We start from the raw sequence: 22,011 nt of genomic DNA, 5'->3' as shown, positions 1-22,011 counted from the left end.
ATATATATATATATATATATATATATATATATATATATATATATATATATATATATATATATATATATATATATACGTAAGCATACAACTAAAATCAAGTAGTGAAACATACAGTTTGTTTCAGCAGGGGTTGTCAAGTTGACTGTGGTGTGTTGGTTGGTGTTTGTGTGGTTTTTGGTTGTTTTTGTGGTCAGTGGTGGAAAGTCAGATTGTGAATCACTTTTCGGGGATGTTTTACTTAGTAATATATTTAGTCAAAATAATATACATAATATTTTCTTTTATTAAAATGCATTTAAATTTGTATTAAATATTCATATAAATATTAATTTCTTCTTCTTATTATTATTATAATTATAGGTAGTACACTATAGGCTACCAAGTTGCAAATTACTTTGGATAAAAGCAGCTTCTTTCTTTCGCATTGCACTCTTCATTTAATTTAACGAAAGATCAATATTTTTAGGGAGAGTGTGTGTTATCATAAGAGAAATAATTTAATGCAGAAAATTTATTTTGGGTCTTTCCCTCCATCACACTTTTCATACATTTTGCTTTTCACATGCATATAATCAGCTTGAGCTCTGGCCTCTACCCTGATTCAGTCTGGCTTTCTGCCTCACTAAACTCTCACACACATCACACCGCAAGTGGAGCTAGAAATCACACTCAGCGGGTGCGTGATGAGATAAAATCCTTCTCAGTCCACAACGGTGTCTTTAGACACCAAAAATTAGCAGTATCACTGTAACAGCTTTCATTAGAGAGTAAACATGCAAACTGTTACATGCCACCCAGGGAAAAAAACATGCTTGTTTTCAATCACAGAAGCATGAGAAAGACTTAGTGACTAACTTAACAAGCCACTAGCCGAGTGAGCGCTCAAACACATTCTCATTCCCTTTCAAACACCTTTGTGGCATTTCAGTTAATTTAAAGGGGTCATATGATGCGATTTCAAGTTTTCCTTTCTCTTTGGAGTGTTACAAGCTGATTGTGCATAGATAAGATCCCTGAAGTTGCAAAGACTAAAGTCTCAAAACCAAAGAGATATTCTTTAGAAAAGTTAAGACTCTGCCACGCCCCCCTAAAACGGCCCCCTAAAACACGCCCCCACATATCTAGGTCACTATGTGGGAAAATTTGCATAATGCACTCAAATGTGCACGCAAAGAAAGAAGGCGTGGTTTCAGTAACCGCAGTTAGTGTTGAAGCAGCATGTCAGGGAGACGCTGTGTGTTTCTAGGCGAAAGCAAAAGCACTTTATTTGGCCTTCCGAAAGTAGATGCATTTAGGAATCTTTAAGATTACTTACAACAGAACAGCAATGCATTTTATGGACGACCGTTTCGTGAACCTAGGAGAGGAGGTAATTCTGACTTTGCTATGACAATCTGGCGCTTCTGAATCAGCTACTGTTTTGTTATTAGTTTAAGTGTTTGCTATTGACTGTTTAGATGCGGAGTTTTGCGCATCGTGTGTGTGTGTGTGAGAGAGAGAGAGAGAGAGAGAGAGAGAGAGACAGGGACACATCAGTGAAACTTTTTAAATAAGCAAAAAAATACTGAATGCACCTTTTAATTATTCAAATATATTAATAAAAGTGTTAATTGGGGCGTATCTGTATGCATGGACCTCAACGCAGGCCATAGTGGGACAGTCTGCTGTGAGTGTTGTAGATGGGATCTGACGGCGAGGTAGTGGAATGTGTTGCATGCGTGCGGGATTGAACCAAACCTCAAGTAGTGGGGGACATTTGACGCTAACAAATTATCACTCGAGTTGTGTCTGTTTTTGTGTCAGAGTTTTAAACATATTAGTTTTATACAGCTAGATACATCACGCATGTTTATAATTTAGTTGTATCTGTCGGAAAGACTCGCCACGTGCGATTAATTAGACACGATACCACCCTGCCGCCTGACTGCAGAATGGATCGTTCCTCAGTAGGTGGGTCTTCGCTGCGGGCAACAGAACCGAGATCAATGAACCAGGCGATTTACCGAAACTGGTCAGACGAGCCAAGGTGGGAATAAAGCATCTATCAAGAGCGAGGTTTTTATTTAGCAGAAACCTTTATCTGCTCAAAGCACGGATTATCACTTCACTCCGGAGCCAACATTGAAGTGTGCGATGTGGAAAATTTACAGCTCTCTACTGTAACCTGATATCAACTGATTTTGAGAGTAGATTTTTTTAATTCATCGTTGGGTCACATAACACAAGGGAATACAGGATGATCTTCGCAAATACGTCCAACCCACTGAGAACTCCGTCATATCGAAAGCAGGTAGGTGAAGTGAGACATCGCAATGGTAATGATGATAAAGACTACAGGATGATGGACTCACAGTGGGTCAGTAGATCCTTTACCTGGGACAGAATGTATTTACTTCCTCTGGGCGGTGTCTCAACATCTAGCGAGCTGCCTACCTAGACAGCATTTTAGGGAGCGTGCGGCGTTTTTGATCTTTGCTAACTCGGAACGGGATTATGATAGACGAAAATGATGCACGCACCTATGATACCAAAAAATGCGGTCTAGGTAGGCAGATCGTTTGTGATTTGAGATGCCACCATTGCCTTTCAAGTAACTGGTTTCGGTTTTGCGTGAGTTCTTTCGTCATTAGGGCTTTTTGGATGTTAATCTTATCCATTTATGTTAATTTGGTGTATTACACAACACCGCTTCGTCTGCACTTGCACAATGCAATATTTATAAAGTCTGTTGACGGAACTGGAAGTGTCTTTTTCCTGCTTTGGGATGTCACAGTGAGCCTAGAAATAGAAATGAGACTAATGAAGTGTCATTTCATTTTACTAGCACTCATTTATCACATACATGCATCAGACATGTTGTTCAGTGAATTCCTCCTGTCATATTGCACTTGTTAAAGATATCTTATAGTATCCCATTAAAGTAACTGTCTTTTTAAAAAGAAGATGAATATTAGCATAGTCAGTGTTAATGAGTGACAGGAGATGAGGATGAGAGAAGCCTGTGGTGAAAGTCTCCCATGGCAACTTGTGTCAGGAGATTCTTGGGTGGGTTCTGAAGAATCTTTGCCTAATTAATATTCATGAGTTAATAGAATGTTTTCCAGCAATTGGTGGGCCAACAGAGGGTGTGGCCCGTGGAATTCTATTTGAACATTGCTTGTTTGTACATTCCAAATCTGTAGATGTGCGAATTTATGGATCACACATTTACACATGCATTTGCATAGGCGCTCATGTGGTGGAGCTCAGAGTGATGGCTGTGATAGAGGCAGCAGGAGTTCATGGGCTTCAGGATTTCACAGTTTATAGGAACCATATGGTCTAGGATGACTACAGCGCATAGCTCAGGACCCAAGGGACACGCCGATGTATGAGCGATGGCTTGGATATTGAATGTGACCCCCTTCCCTCTCCCTCTCCCTCTCCCATTGCTTTTTCTATGCCTTAGATACCCTTCCCATGACTTTGTTATTTTCCCAGTTGATAAACTGGACATGTACCCTGTGAGTCTGTGAGCACTTTCTATACAGCACTTGAAATCAATGTATTTTAATCATGAAAATGTGTGAAAATGATCAGCTATACAGTTGTTTGACAGATTGAAGAGGAAACTAGGACAGGATCTCCATCTGTCTGTCCTGTTCACCGTTCTCGTTTCATTTTGTGGATATGCTGCATGAGATCCTCGGGTGTTTTCCAACTAATTCTTCCCATAAATCTGCTATACAATGCTCTAAGTCATCCATCTCTCTCAACGTGTGATTTTCACGCTGTTTTGGAAGGAAAAGTGGCTCGATCTCTTGCCTCAGTAATTAACAGGCGCTAACAAGCTTATGGGGCCAAGTCCAGTTTCACCTCAGCGCACAAGTGTGTGAGCCGCTCATGTGAAAATGGGTCAGTGTGTCAAAAACGGAGAACTCCCATTAACCAGACAGAAGTGAGCACACACTTATTCACATGCGCTTTTATGCATGCATTTAAGAATAGTTTCAGAGCCAGAGCCACTGTGTTTTCTAACCGTGTCTGTGGCTTTGAGGTTTTGCCGTCACTTTTGCGGTGATTTGGTTCTGTGAACAATCACCCGCTGATGTTTAACAGGCAGCCATTTTGTGACGGCTGGGAGAAATGGAGCCGTTTTAATGAATGACTAAAAAAAAGGAAGTGAGTCAGTGATGTGGGCTGTGGTGGCCACTACTCAGGCTGGGCGAGAGGCCCACACATCCTGTATCCCAGAGCACTCCTGCATCATGTGATATTTCTCTGGAAAACATTCCTTCCTCTCTGCTAAAGCAGATTTATGGATGAAAACGCTACTCACAGTATGAATGAACGTGCCTCTGTGGTGAGTTCGGTAATGCGGTTTAGTAATGAGACACTTGAGTCAAACTCAAACCCCAATTGAATACACAACAAGCACTAAAAGATGAATAAAGGCTTAATTTCCACATATCTCAGTAAATTCTCTAAAGATTTTTGGTTTAGGATGTATTCTCATCTTTAAAAATAATAGTTTGCCCAAAAATTGATTCATAACAAAATGCCTTTTTAACTGGACGACCTGGTTCTGGAACACATTTGAATGTTTTTTTTAGCCGATTTCATTGGTCAAGTCGATCTCTTAGTTAGGGGTGTGAACCTACACTGTTCTCACTGTTCGGTTCGATTACGATTATCATGTCATCGATTCGGTTCAATTCGATATCACCATGCATTGACGATGCACTGCATCCTCAATTTTCAATTTTACTTCACATGTATACAGTTTTGTCGGTAAATACAAGCAGTCAGATTTTTTTTCAGATTTTTGGGTTCTCATTGGGTTTTTCGGCTTTTAAAGTAGTTGGAGCATTTTTAATTACTCGCACTTGCATTTTGCCTCCCTCCGCCATTGTATGTTACCTCGACAAAGCATGTATGCGACAAATGACGTCAGTACGTTATAATCGGTTATGGTCTATTACTGAACTGATACTGAATTGTCCTCGTTAGGGCTGGGACAATAAATCGATGCATCGCAATTCGTGGATCGATTCTGAGATTTTCAGAATGCATCGTGATTCTCTCTCGAATCGATTCTGAGCTTAATTTTTAACAGCAGATGCTGCTCTGGGCTAGTTTTTAACCGTACACTCAAATGCTCATGAAGAAGTGCGCTTGTGCATTCGGATGAGTAATGTAAGTGTTTAAATGTACTTGCATATCGGCTTTTATGATGCGAGATTAATGTAAACACAGCCCACTGTGAACATCCTTGTAATTCGCTTCAACCTTTTGGAACTTTATGAATGATTATTTTAGGTTCAAGTGGTGCGTGTGTAAGGAACTGGAAGCAAGCAGAATACGGCTATTTCTAAAGCACACAGTGCCATCTGCTGTTAAAAACTAATCTCAGAATCGATTCAAGAGCGAATCGTGATGCCTTCGTAAACTCTCAGAATTGATGCAGAATCATTTCTCGATTTGCAATGCATCGATTTATTGTCCCAGCCATCGCCTGCATCGCGGTTATTTGCGGAATTATCTTCCTTGCAAGTGGGTTGTGCACGGCTCCAGCGCGGATTAATCTAATGTGTGGCTTGTGGATACTGTACTTCGGAATCACAGATTCTAGCCTACGTCTTGGAATATATGACCCAAATAAGAATTTTCACTGGATATTGTCATCCAAACAGTAAGTAAGGTTCGGTGCCTTGCTCAAGGGCACCTCAGTCGTGGTATTGAAGGTGGGAGAGAGCACTGTACATTCACTCCCCCCACCTACAATCCCTGCCGGACTTCCCTAACAACATCAGCATTACGTGACTACATGTATACATGTAGATTTCAATTTCTGTACAGTCTAATTTCTAATTGTCATACCACTTTTAACCCCAAAAGCCAATTATTCTTCCTTAGAACTGGTTCTCTTTTAAAATACAAAACTTGTGTAATCACACGTTGGCTATCTGTAATCAGATGCACATTTAAAACTGGAATATAATTTTATTTCAGTCACATGTGTTTCATAAACACACAGGCTAATCCTTTCTGATTACAATCTGCCATCAAAAAAAGTTACGGACTGCAGCTTTAAGGTTAGTATTAGAGGTTAGAATTTGTTTCAGCGTTATGTTGGCAGTCGGCACTCTGATTGACATGACCAATGACATTTTTAGCTGTGAGGCGAGGCTTGTTTGGGGGAAAAAAAAATCACACAATTCATTCACAAGCAAAGATAAGTCTAAGATTTACGGTTTACATTTCTACTTTTATGATACTTTTCCATCTTGTTTAAAGCTTGAAAACTTCCAACCCCATTGCTTAGAATTGAGTGGAAAAGAGCAGCCAGCACATTCAGGCAGTCGGCACTCTGATTGACATGACCAATGACATTTTTAGCTGTGAGGCGAGGCTTGTTTGGGGGAAAAAAAAATCACACAATTCATTCACAAGCAAAGATAAGTCTAAGATTTACGGTTTACATTTCTACTTTTATGATACTTTTCCATCTTGTTTGAAGCTTGAAAACTTCCAACCCCATTGCTTAGAATTGAGTGGAAAAGAGCAGCCAGCACATTCTTTAAAACATCTCCTTTTGTGATTCACTGAAGAAAAAAGAAAGCCATATGGGTTTGGAACGACATAAGGGTGTGTAACGATGCCATGATTTTCATTTTTGTGTGAACTGTCCCTTTAATCATTGCACACAGCCGTGTGGCAAACGTTGAAAGGAACTGATGCCGCATTAGGAACTTCTCCAGAGTTTTATGGGCTTTCATCCAGTGGAATAATCCCAACACATTCAGCTCTGGAAGAATGCGTAGATTGGACTGATATGAGAGTTGAAGTACCGACTGTGCCTCTAGGCCTGTTTGTGCTTCGCTTTAACGGGAATTAGACTGTAGGGAGCTGTGGATGTGGGCAGACTCACTGGCGATGACTGACTGTGTAATAATAACACCAGTTTACTACAGATAAAGTTAAAGATATCATCATGTGAAGCCACAGCGTGTTTGAGGGTAGAGGGAGGTGGGGGCATTTTCTTTTTACGTTATTAGTGTGGATATTTTCTTTATAGTGTAGAAGAAAGAGAAGTGTGTCCATGGTTTGTTTTGGAAGTCACTATTTTTGTGTTTCAGTGCAGCCATTATGTGATGTCATCTTCTATGCATTTCCATTTATCAAATCAATGAAATCTTTGTTCCGCTCCCATGACAGCCTCCTGTTGCTCCGCCCACCCTCCCGATGGCCCCGCCCAGCCCGAGCACCAATAGCAGCACCAACAACAGCAGCAGCAGCAGCAGCAGCAGCACAACCGGCTGGGAGCAACTCAGCAAAACAAACCTCTACATCCGCGGGTTACCGCCAGGAACCACTGATCACGACCTGGTCAAGCTCTGCCAGCCGTGAGTATTGGCTGTTATGTCATGACAAAATCACCAGCCATGTCAATTAGAGTCTTGGATATACATTTAACCAAATAAATACAGTTCCTGTTCTGTTCTCCTGTTGCTGTGAGATTCTGCAGCACAGCAGGGCTGGCGTCTGTTAAGAGCTTGAACATGTGAGATTGTCAGAATTAGGTCAAGTTTTGGGATAAACCCTGATGAGCCCCTGTTTACCCCGCAAACATCCGCCACAATCAGCTTTTACAAGACTATACCACTAATAACCAGTAAAACCCACTTCACTCATGTCAGTGATATTATAGTCTATCACATGATCTAATTTTCCGATTTTACTTAAATAATCTAATGTGATTCCAAGTTTAACAGGATATTTCATTTAAAAAAACATAGCATAGAACTTTTTCAATTACACTGCATGGTATCCCACAATGCTATGCCCAAGTAGGTTTTGCATTTTCGTTCTGGTTTATATTTGCAAATAAGTGATGTCTTTCTATTCTCGACTTGGAATAGACATTTTATACAGAATTTGATTTAAACTGCATTTTTTTTAAGTCAGCCTAAAATGATATTCAATGATTTGACATCTGTCATCATATGTATTTATTAGTGAAATGGGATATTTAGCAAAAAAAGGCCGGTGCTTGATTTATATTTATTAGGAATTGATTGGATCATGAGAAGTGGACATTGCTTACCCCAATGGAGAATGTTGGTGGATAAAATAAGAGGTATTGTGGCATCCGCTGAAAAATGATAGTCGCTTCAGAGGCGTAGCAAGTAAGGATTACAAAGACGAAAATTGTTTTGTTCGGAATAATATGTACTAGGGGTGGAACTGTTCGCGGAAAAAAATCGAACCGTACGGTTCTCCACACACGGTTCGGCACACACTAGGACCGCAGTTCAACTTAAATCTGACAACGCATCTGTAATATATGTTTTGCTATAAATAACACGTAAAACAAACAGGGTTCGGCTAATGTATGTTTCTGTTGATGGATGCGCATTCTGGCTTCCAAATACATTACAACATCAGCGATGGAAAAAAAAAAACATGGACAAACCATTCACTCTTGTTCAATGCGAATGCTGTATGCTGGAATATGAGCATTTATTCCGTCATCACCCGGGTGCTGATAGCGCACGCGCACAGATGAGACCTGAACAGCACACGTTGATATCTGTGTTTAAGCTAAACTCATGTAAGCTTTGCCAGTTTAAACATTTAAGAGCTAGAGGACGCGAGCTCGCGTGCACAGTGAGAAGATTTGTGAGCGCGCTCATCCGAAGCGAGCAAACCCGTGCCTCAGAACGCACGCAAATATTAAGCTCTCTCTGAAGTATTGTGTTTAAATAGACAAATTCACACAGAAATTATGTCAAAATGCTCATCTTGGTAAGTATCCTATAGCAGACATAGCCGGCTAAATGTACTTACAGTGTCTTAAAGTGACAGCACTTTCTTAATATTAATCAAACAGCAACAACAAAGAAATCACTCACTGCTCTTGATTGAATAGGTTTTGTAACTTTAATAAACTAAAGATTAATTTTTAATTTATACAGTCAAATATCCAATGCTATTTACATTTCATTACTTTATTCAATTTCTGTACCTAAAAACTAATGTTAGACCTAAAACTATCTAAAGTGTTAATTTAAAGATGCTGAAATAAATATGCATATGTATCCAAATATTTTAGTTTGAGAGTGTAGGGAGACCGACTCAATTACGTCATGGGAGTTCTTTTAGTTCTTTGCATAATTAGGGGTAATGTACTTTTCCACCAGGAATTCTCCTGTTGAACATGATTATTTAAAAAATAAGTTAAAATAATGCTATAGCGTAAGCATCAATTACAACCTTGAATCTTACAGTAATTGTTGTTAAAAACCACTTCCCTAAAGGACAAAAATGAATATGATTTTACTTGCGGAACTCATGTTTTCATGTCATGCTGACTTTATTTAATATTTATTTAAATTATTTAGCATTTATAGCATGGCGGTTTTAAAAGAATTACATTGTATTTGTTCATTTTGTCTGTATAAACTAGAAACTTGAAACTAATCAGATATTTTTAACGTCAAGTGTCGGCTTTTAATTTGAAGGTTTTCTCCTCTGGTTATGCTACACAAGTTCTTCTCTCTCACCTCCTCTGAAGCTTGTAACACACACACACACACACACACACACCAATGAGTGTTTGTTTGAGATCCGCTGGTTCATAACAGACGCTCTGCCTGCAGTAGTAGGCCAGCAGCTATGTTTCAGCAGTTACTAGCGCAGGAAAAGTCACAAGTCGATCGGATCTGCAGACGGTGTCAGGGGTTTAGTTACCAAACATTTGTGCGTTGCTTATAGACATGGGCCGGTATGAGATTTTGACGGTATGATAACCTTAAGCAAAAATATCACGGTTTCACGGTATTGTTGTTACAACTCTAAAATGTGTTCATTTTAAATGTCTTGGTTAAAAAAAAAAAATAAAACCTGAACACAATATATTTTGAGCAACATACAGAATATTTGGAACAGTATTATTTGTTTATTTTTTCTTTGATTTGTTTCTGAAATGTGGGCTGTCCTGCAGCTTTTGATGTGGATGGTTGATTTGCTGCTAGAGCTGCTGCTGCCCTAAAAAAAAAGAAAAATAAAGACTGACATTAATATTAACCTAAATCTGTAAGTACAGTTATTTAATTTTAGTTATATAATTCATATACAATATCATTTCATATAATTTATTTATATAATTTCATATACATAATTTTATTTAATAATAACCCAATTTGAAGCAAAAACAGAAAGTTCTGACTAGCTTTGTGAAATTATTCTACATGCCTGAATGAAACAAACAGCAGAAGCTCTGAATGCGACGCAGATTCGACCAAACAAAGTAGTTTCGCTTTCACAACGAAAAACACAGCGGCCTAGCGTGAGGGGAAGCCCCGGCTTAGTGTGCGCTGAGGCCGGGATAGAGTGAGCTGAGGTGAGACTAAAAGTTACGCCTTCTTCCTTTGCGTGAACATTTGGGCGGCGTTATGCAAATCTTCCCACATAGTGAGGTAGATATGTGGGGGCGTGTTAGAACGAGCCGTTTTAGGTAGATGTTGCTGACTCTGAAATTTTATAAAGAGTATCTCTTTGGATTTGAGACTTTAGTCTTTGCAACTTTACAGATCTTCTTTATGCACCAAGTGCTTGTAACACTCCAAAGAGAAAGGAAAAAATTCAATCGCATCATATGACCCCTTTAATGTGAATTATACGAGATGAAAAGAAAATACCATCTAAACGTTTCTGAAGACAGTCCGTTCCCCTCAGAAACACATTCATATAAACCCCAAATCAATATTTAGGATTTTCTTCCAATAGTTCGTGCATCATGAACAGTGAGTGATCTGCCTGCTACAGTATTTTTCTTTGTGCGTCCGTCTTCAGCGTCTCTGGCCTCTGTTAACGGGCGTTTACAGACTTAATATTTTCACATAAATGACATTTGGAAAATGATATGCATTGCAACGCAGTTTGTGCAAGTCCAGAACAGAGATCGGCTGCCGATCACGTAAGTTCCAGAGGAAGCTCCTTTGGCCGTCATACACACGTGACTGACCGCTCGCTCGCACCAACAGGAGGGGGAGGGGGCGTGTTACTATCTACTCAACCTGAGGGATTCCTACACTTTCAGTCTTTGAGGAGACATGAAAAACAGCACATACCGCAGGAACGGTATAACGGAAAATATTAGCGGTTTTAAAAGCGTGACATTTTCAAATCGCGGTATACCTTGAAACCGGTAATCGGCCCATGCCTACTTGCTTAGTTCCCTAAAATATTGCGAGACTGCTGTTACTAATTTCATCCTGCTGAACACAATGGAATATTTGCTAATGCTATCACGAATCATCGTCCCCTTTCGTACAAACATATATGCGTGCGTGCGTGCGTGTGTGTTTATATCCACGCGAGAGCGCTTGTTTGTGCAGAGGCGTTCCGATCCCGCGTGTATTCCTTTCAAACATTCCCACCGTGGGTTAATTTACCCCTCGCTGCCCCCGGGATCATCTCCATGGTAATCCCTCAAATTAATTGTAAAGAGTCAGATGGGGGGCCCATAATCCTCTTGGCTTGTATCCTGGTTAAAAGTGAAGCTGAGGTCATATGTACATATAACTAAACACAATACTACAGACTTCGCGGTTATAATCACAACCGTATATTTTGGTTAAAACCATGAGGAATGTGTCCGTTCAGCTTTGAGGTATTGCGGTGACATGGTAACCTCGCTTTCCGGAGCCGTTTTAATCACAGAGAGTGACCGTTCACGGCAGAGCCGCGGATTGATTTGCCTTGATCCGCATCAGGCTGAAAAACAGCCTCGCTCTGGGAGCCGCTGACAGAATTCTGGCGGTGGGGACAGGAAATGGGGCCTCCCTGCTGGAGCGTGTGGGTCAAGGCCAAGGTCGCGCGGCCCTCTGGCGCGTGGAGTCTTGTGATCTGTGTGTGAAATGTGATTGGCTCCGCTTTTCCCTCTCTTACGACATGGCCCAGGACGCGCCCCAAAATGTTGTTTAGCATTTGCTTATGCAGCTCTGCTAAACGTCACGCTGAATAAATATGTATTAATCTCAGCCAGAGTTTTAATGACACAGGAAAAGGATTATAAATATATGAGCGTATTTAAATTTCAGCAGCCCTCGGTGAAGGTGAATGAAAAACAGCTCTTTCCAGTCAGCACTACTGTCACGGCTCTTTCCTGCGCAGCCTTCCTGAGAGAGACATCAATAAATCTAAGCCGGCATGAGAATACATTTATTTTTTGGCACTTGAAACAGTTCAGTTCAAAGGTTCGGGGTCAGTAAGATCTTTTTTATACATCAGTGATGCATTAAATTGGTCAAACATTTATAGCAGACATTTATAATTTTGCTAAATATTTCTATTTCAAATAAATGCTTTTTAACTTCCTAAAAAAAATATGAAGTTCCCACAAAAATATGAAGCAGCACAACCATTTTCAACACTGATAATGAGAAATGTTTCTTGAGCAGCAAATCAGCATATTAGAAGGATTTCTGAAGGATCATGTGACACAGAAGACTGTGGAGTAATGATCCTGAAATTTCAGCTTTTTCATCACAAGAATAAATTACATCTTAAAATATATTAAAATACAAAACAGTTATTTTAAATTTTAAATATATTTCACAATATTACTGTTTTTATCGTACTTTCAGTAAAATGAAAAATAAATAAATAAATAAATATATATATATATATATCTTTGTTTCTGAATTAAATGCGCCTCGAACAGACTTTGAGAGCTCTTTTGGGTGGTGCTATTTTTTTCTCAGCTCGGATTATGGTAGATCTTGTGTTTCATGTCCTGCAGGTCATGAATTCCTGTGCTGTTGTGTCATTTGACACATTGACTGACTTGTTGTCTCTGTCTGTAAGCAGATATGGTAAAATCGTGTCCACCAAAGCCATTTTACATTTTTTGATATTCTTCTTATTCTGTGTGGTCAGTTCACAGCAGTGATAAAAATTATTCTTTTCCAATAAGTTTAAATAGATTTTTACCTTTTTATGGGCATTTTTACCTTTAAAAATAATTTTTTTCTAAAAGTGTGCATCATCTTTTGAGTCAAATTCTTACATTTAATCAGTCAATTATAATAATAATAATACATTTAGGCTATTACCAAACAAATTAAATCAATATAAACGAAATTCATCTTTGCAGAAGTTGCATCTGAAGTGACATTTAGATGTATTTTCACGGTCATGCACATGTAACATGGAATGCTTTAATCTACACTTACAAATGCATAAGTAATGTTTTGATATTTTAACGCTGAATACTGATATTTGAAATTATTTAAAAAATGAAAAGATACTTTAAAGTGCCACTACTATGCCATTTTTAAGGTTCCTAATATTGTTTTGGGAGTCTCCTACAATAGGATTACATGCATGCAAGGTAAAAAAACGCTTTCGTTTTCTCAAAATATGCATTTAATATCACCTAATTTTCGAGCGATTCTCAAACGAATCATTCAAAGCATTTCTAAGATTCAGTCTCTCTAAAACCCTCCTTTCCATGAGCCTACTCTGCTCTGATTGGTCAGATGGCCCAGTCTTTTGTGATTGGTCTATCGCGTACAGTGCGTGTCGGAAACGATATGCCTATTGCCATAGTTCCATACTTTGAACGCTCAATAGAAAATATAAACATCTATTATTTATCATACTTGTGATTCAGTGGAGCCAGCTGGTCCAAATAAACCATCTGAGCCATCTTTCAAGAGCAAGCGTTTAGTGAATCCTGCGTTGAACTCCCCGTGATTTGTTTTTTTTAACTCCCCGAGATTAGAGAAGCAATCGTCAGTAAAATGACTTGTTTGTGGGCGGGGTCAAGTTGTTCGCTGCCGGCCAACGTAGTACATAGGCGGGAATTATGCAAAAGTGTTACCCCATGAAGTGTAGCCGTCACGGAAGTAGGATTCGAATTACTAACGACTCGTTTGGGCTGTAGAGAGTCGATTCTTTATTTTGGGAGACAATAACTTTATTTATCGTGCATTTTCGGCTTTACAACTTTGTTGATTGTTTACATTCACATACAGCTACATTACACACTGCATGAAAGGCAATATTGAAAATGGCATAATAGGGGCACTTTAAATGTGAAATTAAAACGGCCAGTAGGTAGCAGCAAGTCACTGTTAATTGAGTCCTTGCGATTGAACCGAATAATTTAAACGGTTGATTCATTCAGGAACAAAACACCGTCATGTAGCTCAGAGATGCAAAACGGTGCTGTGATGGCTGTGTTTGGAATTATTTTTGTCTGCGAAATTGGGCAAAGACTGGCAATATGGTGACTAAAACGTAAGTCTCTTAATATTAACTTATTGTTTACTGAATCAATATCAGATTTGTAATCATGCTGATTTTTGAAAAAAAAAATGGCACTCTTCGTGTGATATTGATTAACTATATAAAATGATATAAATGTATAGATTTTCTGCCCCCAGATCTTAAATTATGTGATCGGGGCAGAACTCCGCCATGCACGCAAGTAGGTATATTCAGAGCCGATTCTCCCCATACGCAAAATATGCAAGCTGCGTAGGGCCCCCGAAACATCAGGGGGCCCCCTTGCTCTCAAAAATTATTTAATTTTAGTTTCGTTTTTCAATTTGGCCAGCGGTTATTAAAACATGAATGATAATTTCTTTTAATGCGGTACGCTGTCGCCCTTTCTACGTAAAAATCAGTCAAATCATGTAATGCGAATGTCGTACAATCTTGCTCGAGACTCAAAAACGAGTTGAAAGTGTACCAAGCCGCGGAAGAGACACTGTTTCTCAATCGCTTTGCGTGAGCGCGATTCGAGACGGAGAGAAACACGGACAAATGCATTTCATTCATTCATTCACAACCACCGCTAGCAGGCTAATCAGTTAGCAGTGTGCTACATGAACAGTAGGTTAGCTTACAAGCTAAAAGAAAAAAAAACAAGAAATGCTTACTTTGACCATTTACACAAAGTACATTTAAGATGATGTGTTTGGACTCAAGTCAAGCCTCACAGTGACTGTTATCATCTGAATAGACGCATGAAGGATGCTTAATAATGCGTGTAATGTGCCATGTGTTTTGTTTTCTGAATACAGCAACAGGAGCAGGACCCGACTAACCTGTACCTGTCCAACCTGCCCGTGTCCATGGATGAGCAGGAGCTGGAGAACCTACTCAAACCTTTTGGACAGGTCGTCTCCACCCGAATCCTCCGTGACACTAACGGAGTGAGTCGGGGAGTGGGTTTTGCCAGGTCAGTGACATCTGGGTACTGATTTTGTGTGTTCATGTGTGAATCAGTGTCAGATATACGCTATTTGTGTGGATATGTTCTGAAATGTTCAATTTTCTCGCTCTATTTTAAGGATGGAATCAACAGAGAAGTGCGACGCCGTGATCTCTCACTTCAATGGGAAATTCATTAAGTCCTCCTCTGGGATGCTGGGTGAGTGTTCGGCACAATGTTCTTTACAATGCATATATAGTCTATATGTAGGCTAGAGACTATAGATTATATAGTCTGTACTGTACTGTAAGTGAAATGTGTGTGTGTGTGTTACAGGTGCATCAGAACCATTGCTGTGTAAGTTTGCTGACGGCGGGCAGAAGAAGAGACAGAGTCAGGTGAAATACATCCCCAATGGACGAACCTGGACACGAGACGCCGAGGTGAGACTAGTAAGTCCTGTTTATAATTGTGTGTGTGTGTGTGTGTGTGTGTGTGTGTGTGTGTGTGTGTGTGTGTGTGTGTGTGTGTGTGTGTGTGTGTGTGTGTGTGTGTGTGTGTGTGGGGCGTGATAGCAGGTGAATGGATGTGTGTTTGTGGCTTGAAGCAAAATGAGCCATTCTTACATGACATCATACGTCACACTTTGTTTGGTTTCCAACCATTTAAATCTGATTATTAACATATTTTAAATGTTAAAGGATTAGTTCACTTCCAGAATAAAAATTTCCTGATCATTTACTCACCCCCATGTCATCCAAGAAGTTCATGTCTTTCTTTCTTCAGTCGAAAAGAAATAAAGGTTTTTGAGGAAAACATTCCAGGATTTTTCTCCATATAGTGGACTTCAATGGGAGCCAACGGGTTGAAGCTCTAAATTGCAGTTTCAGTGCAGCTTCAAAGGCCGAGGAATAAGGCTCTTTTCTATAGCGAAACGATTGGCCATTTTCATCTTGACTTCACACATTATGTAATCATGTTGGAAAGGTCCTGCGTGACGTAGGCGGAAGCACCGACCCAGTGTTTACAAAGTTAACATGCAAAGAAAGTCAAACGCCCTCTACAAAAAAAGGTAAAACAATGATGTCGGACAATTTTGAAGTTGGAGAAAATGAGATGGATACGTGTATATAAATATGCCTTTCCAAGTATATCAATTTTTTTAATTTTTTTTTATTAGAAAATAACCAATCGTTTCGCTAGATAAGACCCTTATTCCTCGGCTGGGATCATGTAGAACCCTTTGAAGCTGCACTGAAACTGCAATTTAGACCTTCAATCCGTTGAGCACCACTGAAGTCCACTATATGGAGAAAAATCCTGGAATGTTTTCCTCAAAAACCTTCATTTCTTTTTGACTGAAGAAAGAAAGACATGAACATCTTGGATGACATGGGGGTAAGTAAATTCAGGAATCAGGAATTTTTTATTCTGGAAGTAAGCTAATCCTTTAATTGTAAAGTGAAACTGCCTTTATCATGTGTATGAAGCCAGTAATGTTCAACTTTTCTTTTGCTTTCTTTAGAGTGGAATGACCTTGACCTATGACCCTAACACCGCCCTTCAGAATAGGTAAGAACAGCTTGAACATGTCTTAAATTGCTCACTAATATGCATAATGTATATTGTCTACTATAATATAGAATAATGTATATTCTATAGAGCCCTGCATGTGATATGCGCAAAAAAATTATCAGGGCCACAAATGACAAGTTTCTTTCCTTAGTTTTAGTCAAATTGTGGCCATGTTGTACTAATCTGTTCCCTCATGTTACGTAAAATCATAGCCATGTTGTGCTAATTTATTCCCTTGTTATAATTAAATTGTGGCTAAGATGTACTGATTTTTCCCCCTTGTTTTAGTTCAGTCGAGCCCACGATGTATTAATTTGCTCCCTTGTTTTAATTAAATGGAGATCACATTGTACAAATTTGTTTGCTGTTTTTAAGTTAAATTGTGGCCACTTTGCACTGATTTGTTCCCACATTTTAGTTAAATCATGAGCACGCTGTACTAATTAAAACCCTTGCTTTAGTTCAGTCATGGCCATGTTGTACCCCTTAGTAAAAAAGCAATACTTTTCAAATACACTAGTTTCATACTAAGTATAGTTCAATCTATTAACATATTTACTGACATATCACTCTAGACTTACTGATATCATAATTAAATCATAATGCAACTTTATTTGGAGTATTACTTGTGCACAATGCACATTTCTTAATATTAAGCCTGAAATGTGTTTTTATATCACTATTAATGAGGATTGTATGATCTTTGAATAATATTGGTCTTTAAATGCAAGATATTTAAAGTGTACCTGAAGTATACTTGCAATAGTTCCACTTCAGCACAATCAGATATACTTCAGTATATCTTCATTTGGACTTCAGCACTACTTCCGCACAATTGAAGTGCATTAAGTACAAAATTAGTTGTTCCAGTTTAGCAGACTTTAAGTATACTAAAAGTACAGTTGCAGGGTATTTTTATCAAGCACTTAAATATGTACATGTCTTTGTAGTGTACTTAGCATGAAATAAATGTATTTCAAATACATTTTTCTTGGACTTCAGCACTACTTCCGCACAATTGAAGTGCATTAAGTACAAAATTAGTTGTTCCAGTTTAGCAGACTTTAAGTATACTAAAAGTACAGTTGCAGGGTATTTTTATCAAGCACTTAAATATGTACATGTTTTTGTAGTGTACTTAGCATGAAATAAATGTATTTCAAATACATTTTTCACTAGGGCCAATTTGATCACAGATTTTAATTTGGTGAAATCATAAATAGGTCCAATTAAAAGATGTTTTTGTGCATTGTGTAATTGCCATTATATAGTTCAAATGATGTGCAGATTTCATATAGAGCCTCACAAACACTGTATCCTGATGCTACAGGTACTATGCTGCTCCTTATGCCATGGGGAACCGGTTAATGGCTCAGCCAGGAGTGTCCCCATACATCTCTCCCATCTCTGCATACCAAGTACAGCTCTTTATCTTCTACTTCATCTTCACGGTCACATGGTGTTGATGTGAGTGTTTCTGACCAGCACCTGCTTCCTGGCTAACATCTGTGCTTGTGTCTCCAGGTACAGAATCCTTCATGGATGCCACATCAGCCTTACATCATGCAACACCCGGTAAGGCCAAAAGATTCTCTCTGCATCTCTCCTTTTATTCACGTCTCCTTCCAAACAAGGAGATGACTCACAAACAATACTGCTTAAACTAGTCATAAAGAGTTGTGTTTCCCGTTTTTGCCCTATTGTGGGCAAAATTTCTCTCTTATTTAGTGCAGATGTATATTAATAGCTGGATTTCTGGCTCTTTCTCTGTAGTTGCTGATTATGATTGTCGTACTCTGTTTTTTGACTCAGGGAGCTGTTCTGTCGCCCTCTATGGAGCATCCCATGTCACTGCAGCCCTCCGCTATGTTGGCTCCCCTCACCCAGCAGATGGGCCATCTCTCTCTGGGCAGCACTGCGACCGTATGATCCTCTCACACAGATTGCACTAATATATGGCACAAGCGTTTTTTCTAATTAATAAGTAATATTTACACCTGTGTTTTTAATAAAGCCACATCGGTCTGCTTTCCTGCAGTTTATTCCTGCCAACACAGGAATGTCAGGAGCTTACATTCCTCAATATGCCCACATTCAGCCTTCTGCCATCCCTCCTGAGGTCAGTCCCACACTCAGGTTATCAATGACAGTTATACCACGGCTGCTACAGTCTTCTGAATTGTCTAGATGTTGGTCCAGTTCTAGCTTAAAAAGCTTTTTAGAGAATTTATCTGAAGTGAAGTGTATTTTTAATGTCAGATTGGGCTTTTTAAATTTAGAAGATTCTATGTATAAACCTTTATTTTTAGGTCGGTGAGATTTTATTTTATTTAAAATTTTTTTGATAGAAGTTTTTTATGCTCTCTGAGGCAACATTTATTTTAAGTTTAAAAATAGAGTAAAAAAGAAAAACAGTAATATTGTGAATATATTTTCCAATTTAATTTATTCCTTAGATGGCAAATCTGCATTTTTAGTCTTCATTGTCACATGATCCTTCAATAATCGTTCTAATAAGAAACATTTCTTATAATTTTTTTTTCTGGATTCTTTGACGAATAGCAAGTTCATTTATCCTTGCTGAATAAAAGTAATATTTTCTTTTAAAAAAATAAAACCTTACTGACCCCAAACTTGTAAATGGTAATGTATGTCCCAAAGAGAGCTCAGGTCAAAACAAGACTGGGCCAATTCTATATCGCCTCTTTCCTTGATTCAAATCCTTTGAAGGCCAAACAATAGTCATTACTTTTACATTGTCATATGTTAAAGCCATGCTTTTAAATAATCCAGTTTTAGCTTATATACTGTAAACCTTGATTGCCAGGTGCTTATAGGTTCATGTTGTCATGTTTCAGAACTAAGGATTTGTTTGTGGAAAAGCTAAAATTAGTAAAAGAAGAAACAGCTTTTGCAAGGTAAGCACAATAGCACTGTCATGTTAATGTGCTCGATCAATGTGTTTCTATTTCTACACATCCCAACTGTGCTGATGTTGCTTTTGATACCATTATTCATAATCAGCTCTATTAATGTAATCGGTTTCAGAAAAATATGGGGGAGACCGGGGGCAATTGTAATATTTTTTTTCATAGATTTTCCTCATAGCTTACAGACACTTGAAATATAGCTACACCTATATTTCTTCCATGTATTTTTGATACAAGAAACAAATATAGGTTCACTAATTAATAATACAATTGATTGATTTTTCACTAATAAGAATACAAGAAGTCAGAGTGTTACAATTGCGCCCTTGGTGGAGGTGATTGTAAGTGTTTGGGGGCAGTTGTTACACTGAAAAATAAGTCATATTAATAAAAACCTACCTCAAAGTAATCACTTTACTGTTGTAGTATCAAATAATGTTACTTTTTTTGTATATGATTGAAATTCTTTTAGATGTCAGGCATCGTATGCATTTTTGCAGAAGATTATGGACTAGATTTTAATTATTTAAATATGTTTGAATTATATATATATATATATACACACATACACACACACACACCTCCCCCCTTTTTCAAGGGACCATAAGTAGGGACCTAATTGGACAGTTGACTCAAAAGCCATTCATGGACAGATGTGGACTATTCCTTTGTTATTTTGACAACAAAAGGTCTGGAGTTGATTTTAAGTGTGCCATTTGCATTTGGAAGCTGTTGCTGTGAACCCACATCATGCGGTCAAAGGATCTCTCCATACAAGTGAAACAGACAGTTGTTTTCAGTCAAATGGAGCAAAGTTGATAGGACGGCGCTTCATAGTACAAATGGACGATGACCCAAAACACAACAAAAGCAGGTTTGAGCCAACTGCAGAATTGATTGGCTTTTTAAAACCTATTGGTAATCTCACACTTGACTTGACTTCTCTCTTTCACAGGGAGCAGGAACAGAAACACATCAAGTGTGAAGCACTGCTAGCAGAACAGAGGCAGAAAAGACTGGAGAGAGAGCTTTCTCATCCAGCGAAACCAGCAAGTGGCACAGAGAACAAGCAATATATTTTATGTTTTTGTCTTTATCAAATATTGTAACATGGTTCAATAGTGTGATGCTAAGATTTTTTGTCCTCCTCCACAGAAGATATTTATATTTTACAGAATAATTGAACCTATAAAAAAATCAGACAATTACATCAAGCAAACAAAATCAAATGTTACAATTTTTGTTCTGAAGGATGCATTAAAACGTTAGTTAGCCTGGAACTTATTTAAAGGGGTCATATGATGTTGCTAAAAAGAACATTATTTTGTGTATTTGGTGTAATGAAATGTGTTTATGTGGTTTAAGGTTAAAAAAAACATTATTTTCCACATACTGTATATTATTGTTTCTCCTCTATGCTCCGCCTTTCTGAAACACGAAAGTAAGAGGGAAAATAAATATATCTAGCAATATCCAGCATATTTAACTTATATTAAAAAAATTATAAATCTAGCAAACATAAAAATGTATTGTTACATTTAAACCCTATATTAAATATGTATTAATAATGTATTAATTTAAGTAATAATAAAAAAAAAAACATAGTAATTTCTTTCAGTATGTATTAAAAACAAGTCACATGGTGTGATAATGTAATAGCATTTTCATTGAATAAATGTCTGTACAATCTTAATCATTTAAAAAAAAAAAGTTTTTAAACATATTTTTTCATGGTAAAAATCTTCATTTTTAAGAATGATAACAGTCAAGCAGGTGAGATTTGTATATTGCTTAATATGCTCATGTTGCAATAAGGAAACAACGCAATGACCTGCACATCTTAAAGACACCTTTATGTTTATTTTAGCGCTTTATACAAAACAGATTGTTTCAAAACAGCTGAGTGTTAACAGAATCAATTATGCAAATGGACAAAAATTAGGTAAATCCAAAAGCAGCTGCACTGAGTTTAAAAGATGATTAATTAAAAGTTTACCTGGGGATAATTATTATTATTTTTTTTGCCATTTTATCCTTTATTTTGATAGGACGGTTAAGTATTAACAGGAAGTGATGTGGGAGAGAGAAATGAATAGGACGGGATCGGGAAAGGTATCCAAGCCGGGACTCGAACTCGGGACGCCAAAAGCACAACTGAGTTACATGTTTATCGCGCGGCCCATGACCCTATTGGCACCAACTACCGAAGAATAATTTTTATTCAAACTAACATTTTTGTCATAATTTTTGTTCTGAAGGATGCATTAAAACGTTAGTTAGCCTGGAAGTTATTTAAGA

General features: G+C 38.1%; 1 protein-coding gene across 1 annotated transcript in view; it reads left to right on the top strand.

Moving 5' to 3' along the window:
* Nucleotides 1–2,002: 2,002 nt before the first annotated feature.
* LOC107593149 (RNA-binding motif, single-stranded-interacting protein 1-like) overlaps nt 2,003–22,011 on the top strand; it is a 20,596-nt gene continuing 587 nt past the window's right edge. The window contains exons 1-13 of the mRNA XM_016282756.1: nt 2,003–2,290; nt 7,198–7,385; nt 12,856–12,889; nt 15,078–15,235; nt 15,348–15,427; nt 15,545–15,651; nt 16,734–16,780; nt 18,114–18,201; nt 18,308–18,358; nt 18,596–18,706; nt 18,822–18,972; nt 19,093–19,096; nt 20,669–20,782. Of these exons, the coding sequence (XP_016138242.1) occupies nt 2,237–2,290; nt 7,198–7,385; nt 12,856–12,889; nt 15,078–15,235; nt 15,348–15,427; nt 15,545–15,651; nt 16,734–16,780; nt 18,114–18,201; nt 18,308–18,358; nt 18,596–18,706; nt 18,822–18,972; nt 19,093–19,096; nt 20,669–20,782 (1,187 nt within the window). The 5' untranslated portion in view covers nt 2,003–2,236. The remainder of the gene's footprint in view (nt 2,291–7,197; nt 7,386–12,855; nt 12,890–15,077; nt 15,236–15,347; nt 15,428–15,544; nt 15,652–16,733; nt 16,781–18,113; nt 18,202–18,307; nt 18,359–18,595; nt 18,707–18,821; nt 18,973–19,092; nt 19,097–20,668; nt 20,783–22,011) is intronic.

The sequence above is a fragment of the Sinocyclocheilus grahami genome, unplaced genomic scaffold, assembly GCF_001515645.1.
Source record: "Sinocyclocheilus grahami isolate Dianchi unplaced genomic scaffold, SAMN03320097.WGS_v1.1 scaffold165.1, whole genome shotgun sequence".
In the NCBI taxonomy this organism is placed as follows: domain Eukaryota; kingdom Metazoa; phylum Chordata; class Actinopteri; order Cypriniformes; family Cyprinidae; genus Sinocyclocheilus; species Sinocyclocheilus grahami.
The sequence above is the reverse complement of the archived record's forward strand: the minus strand, read 5'-3'. Positions and strand labels throughout refer to the sequence as shown.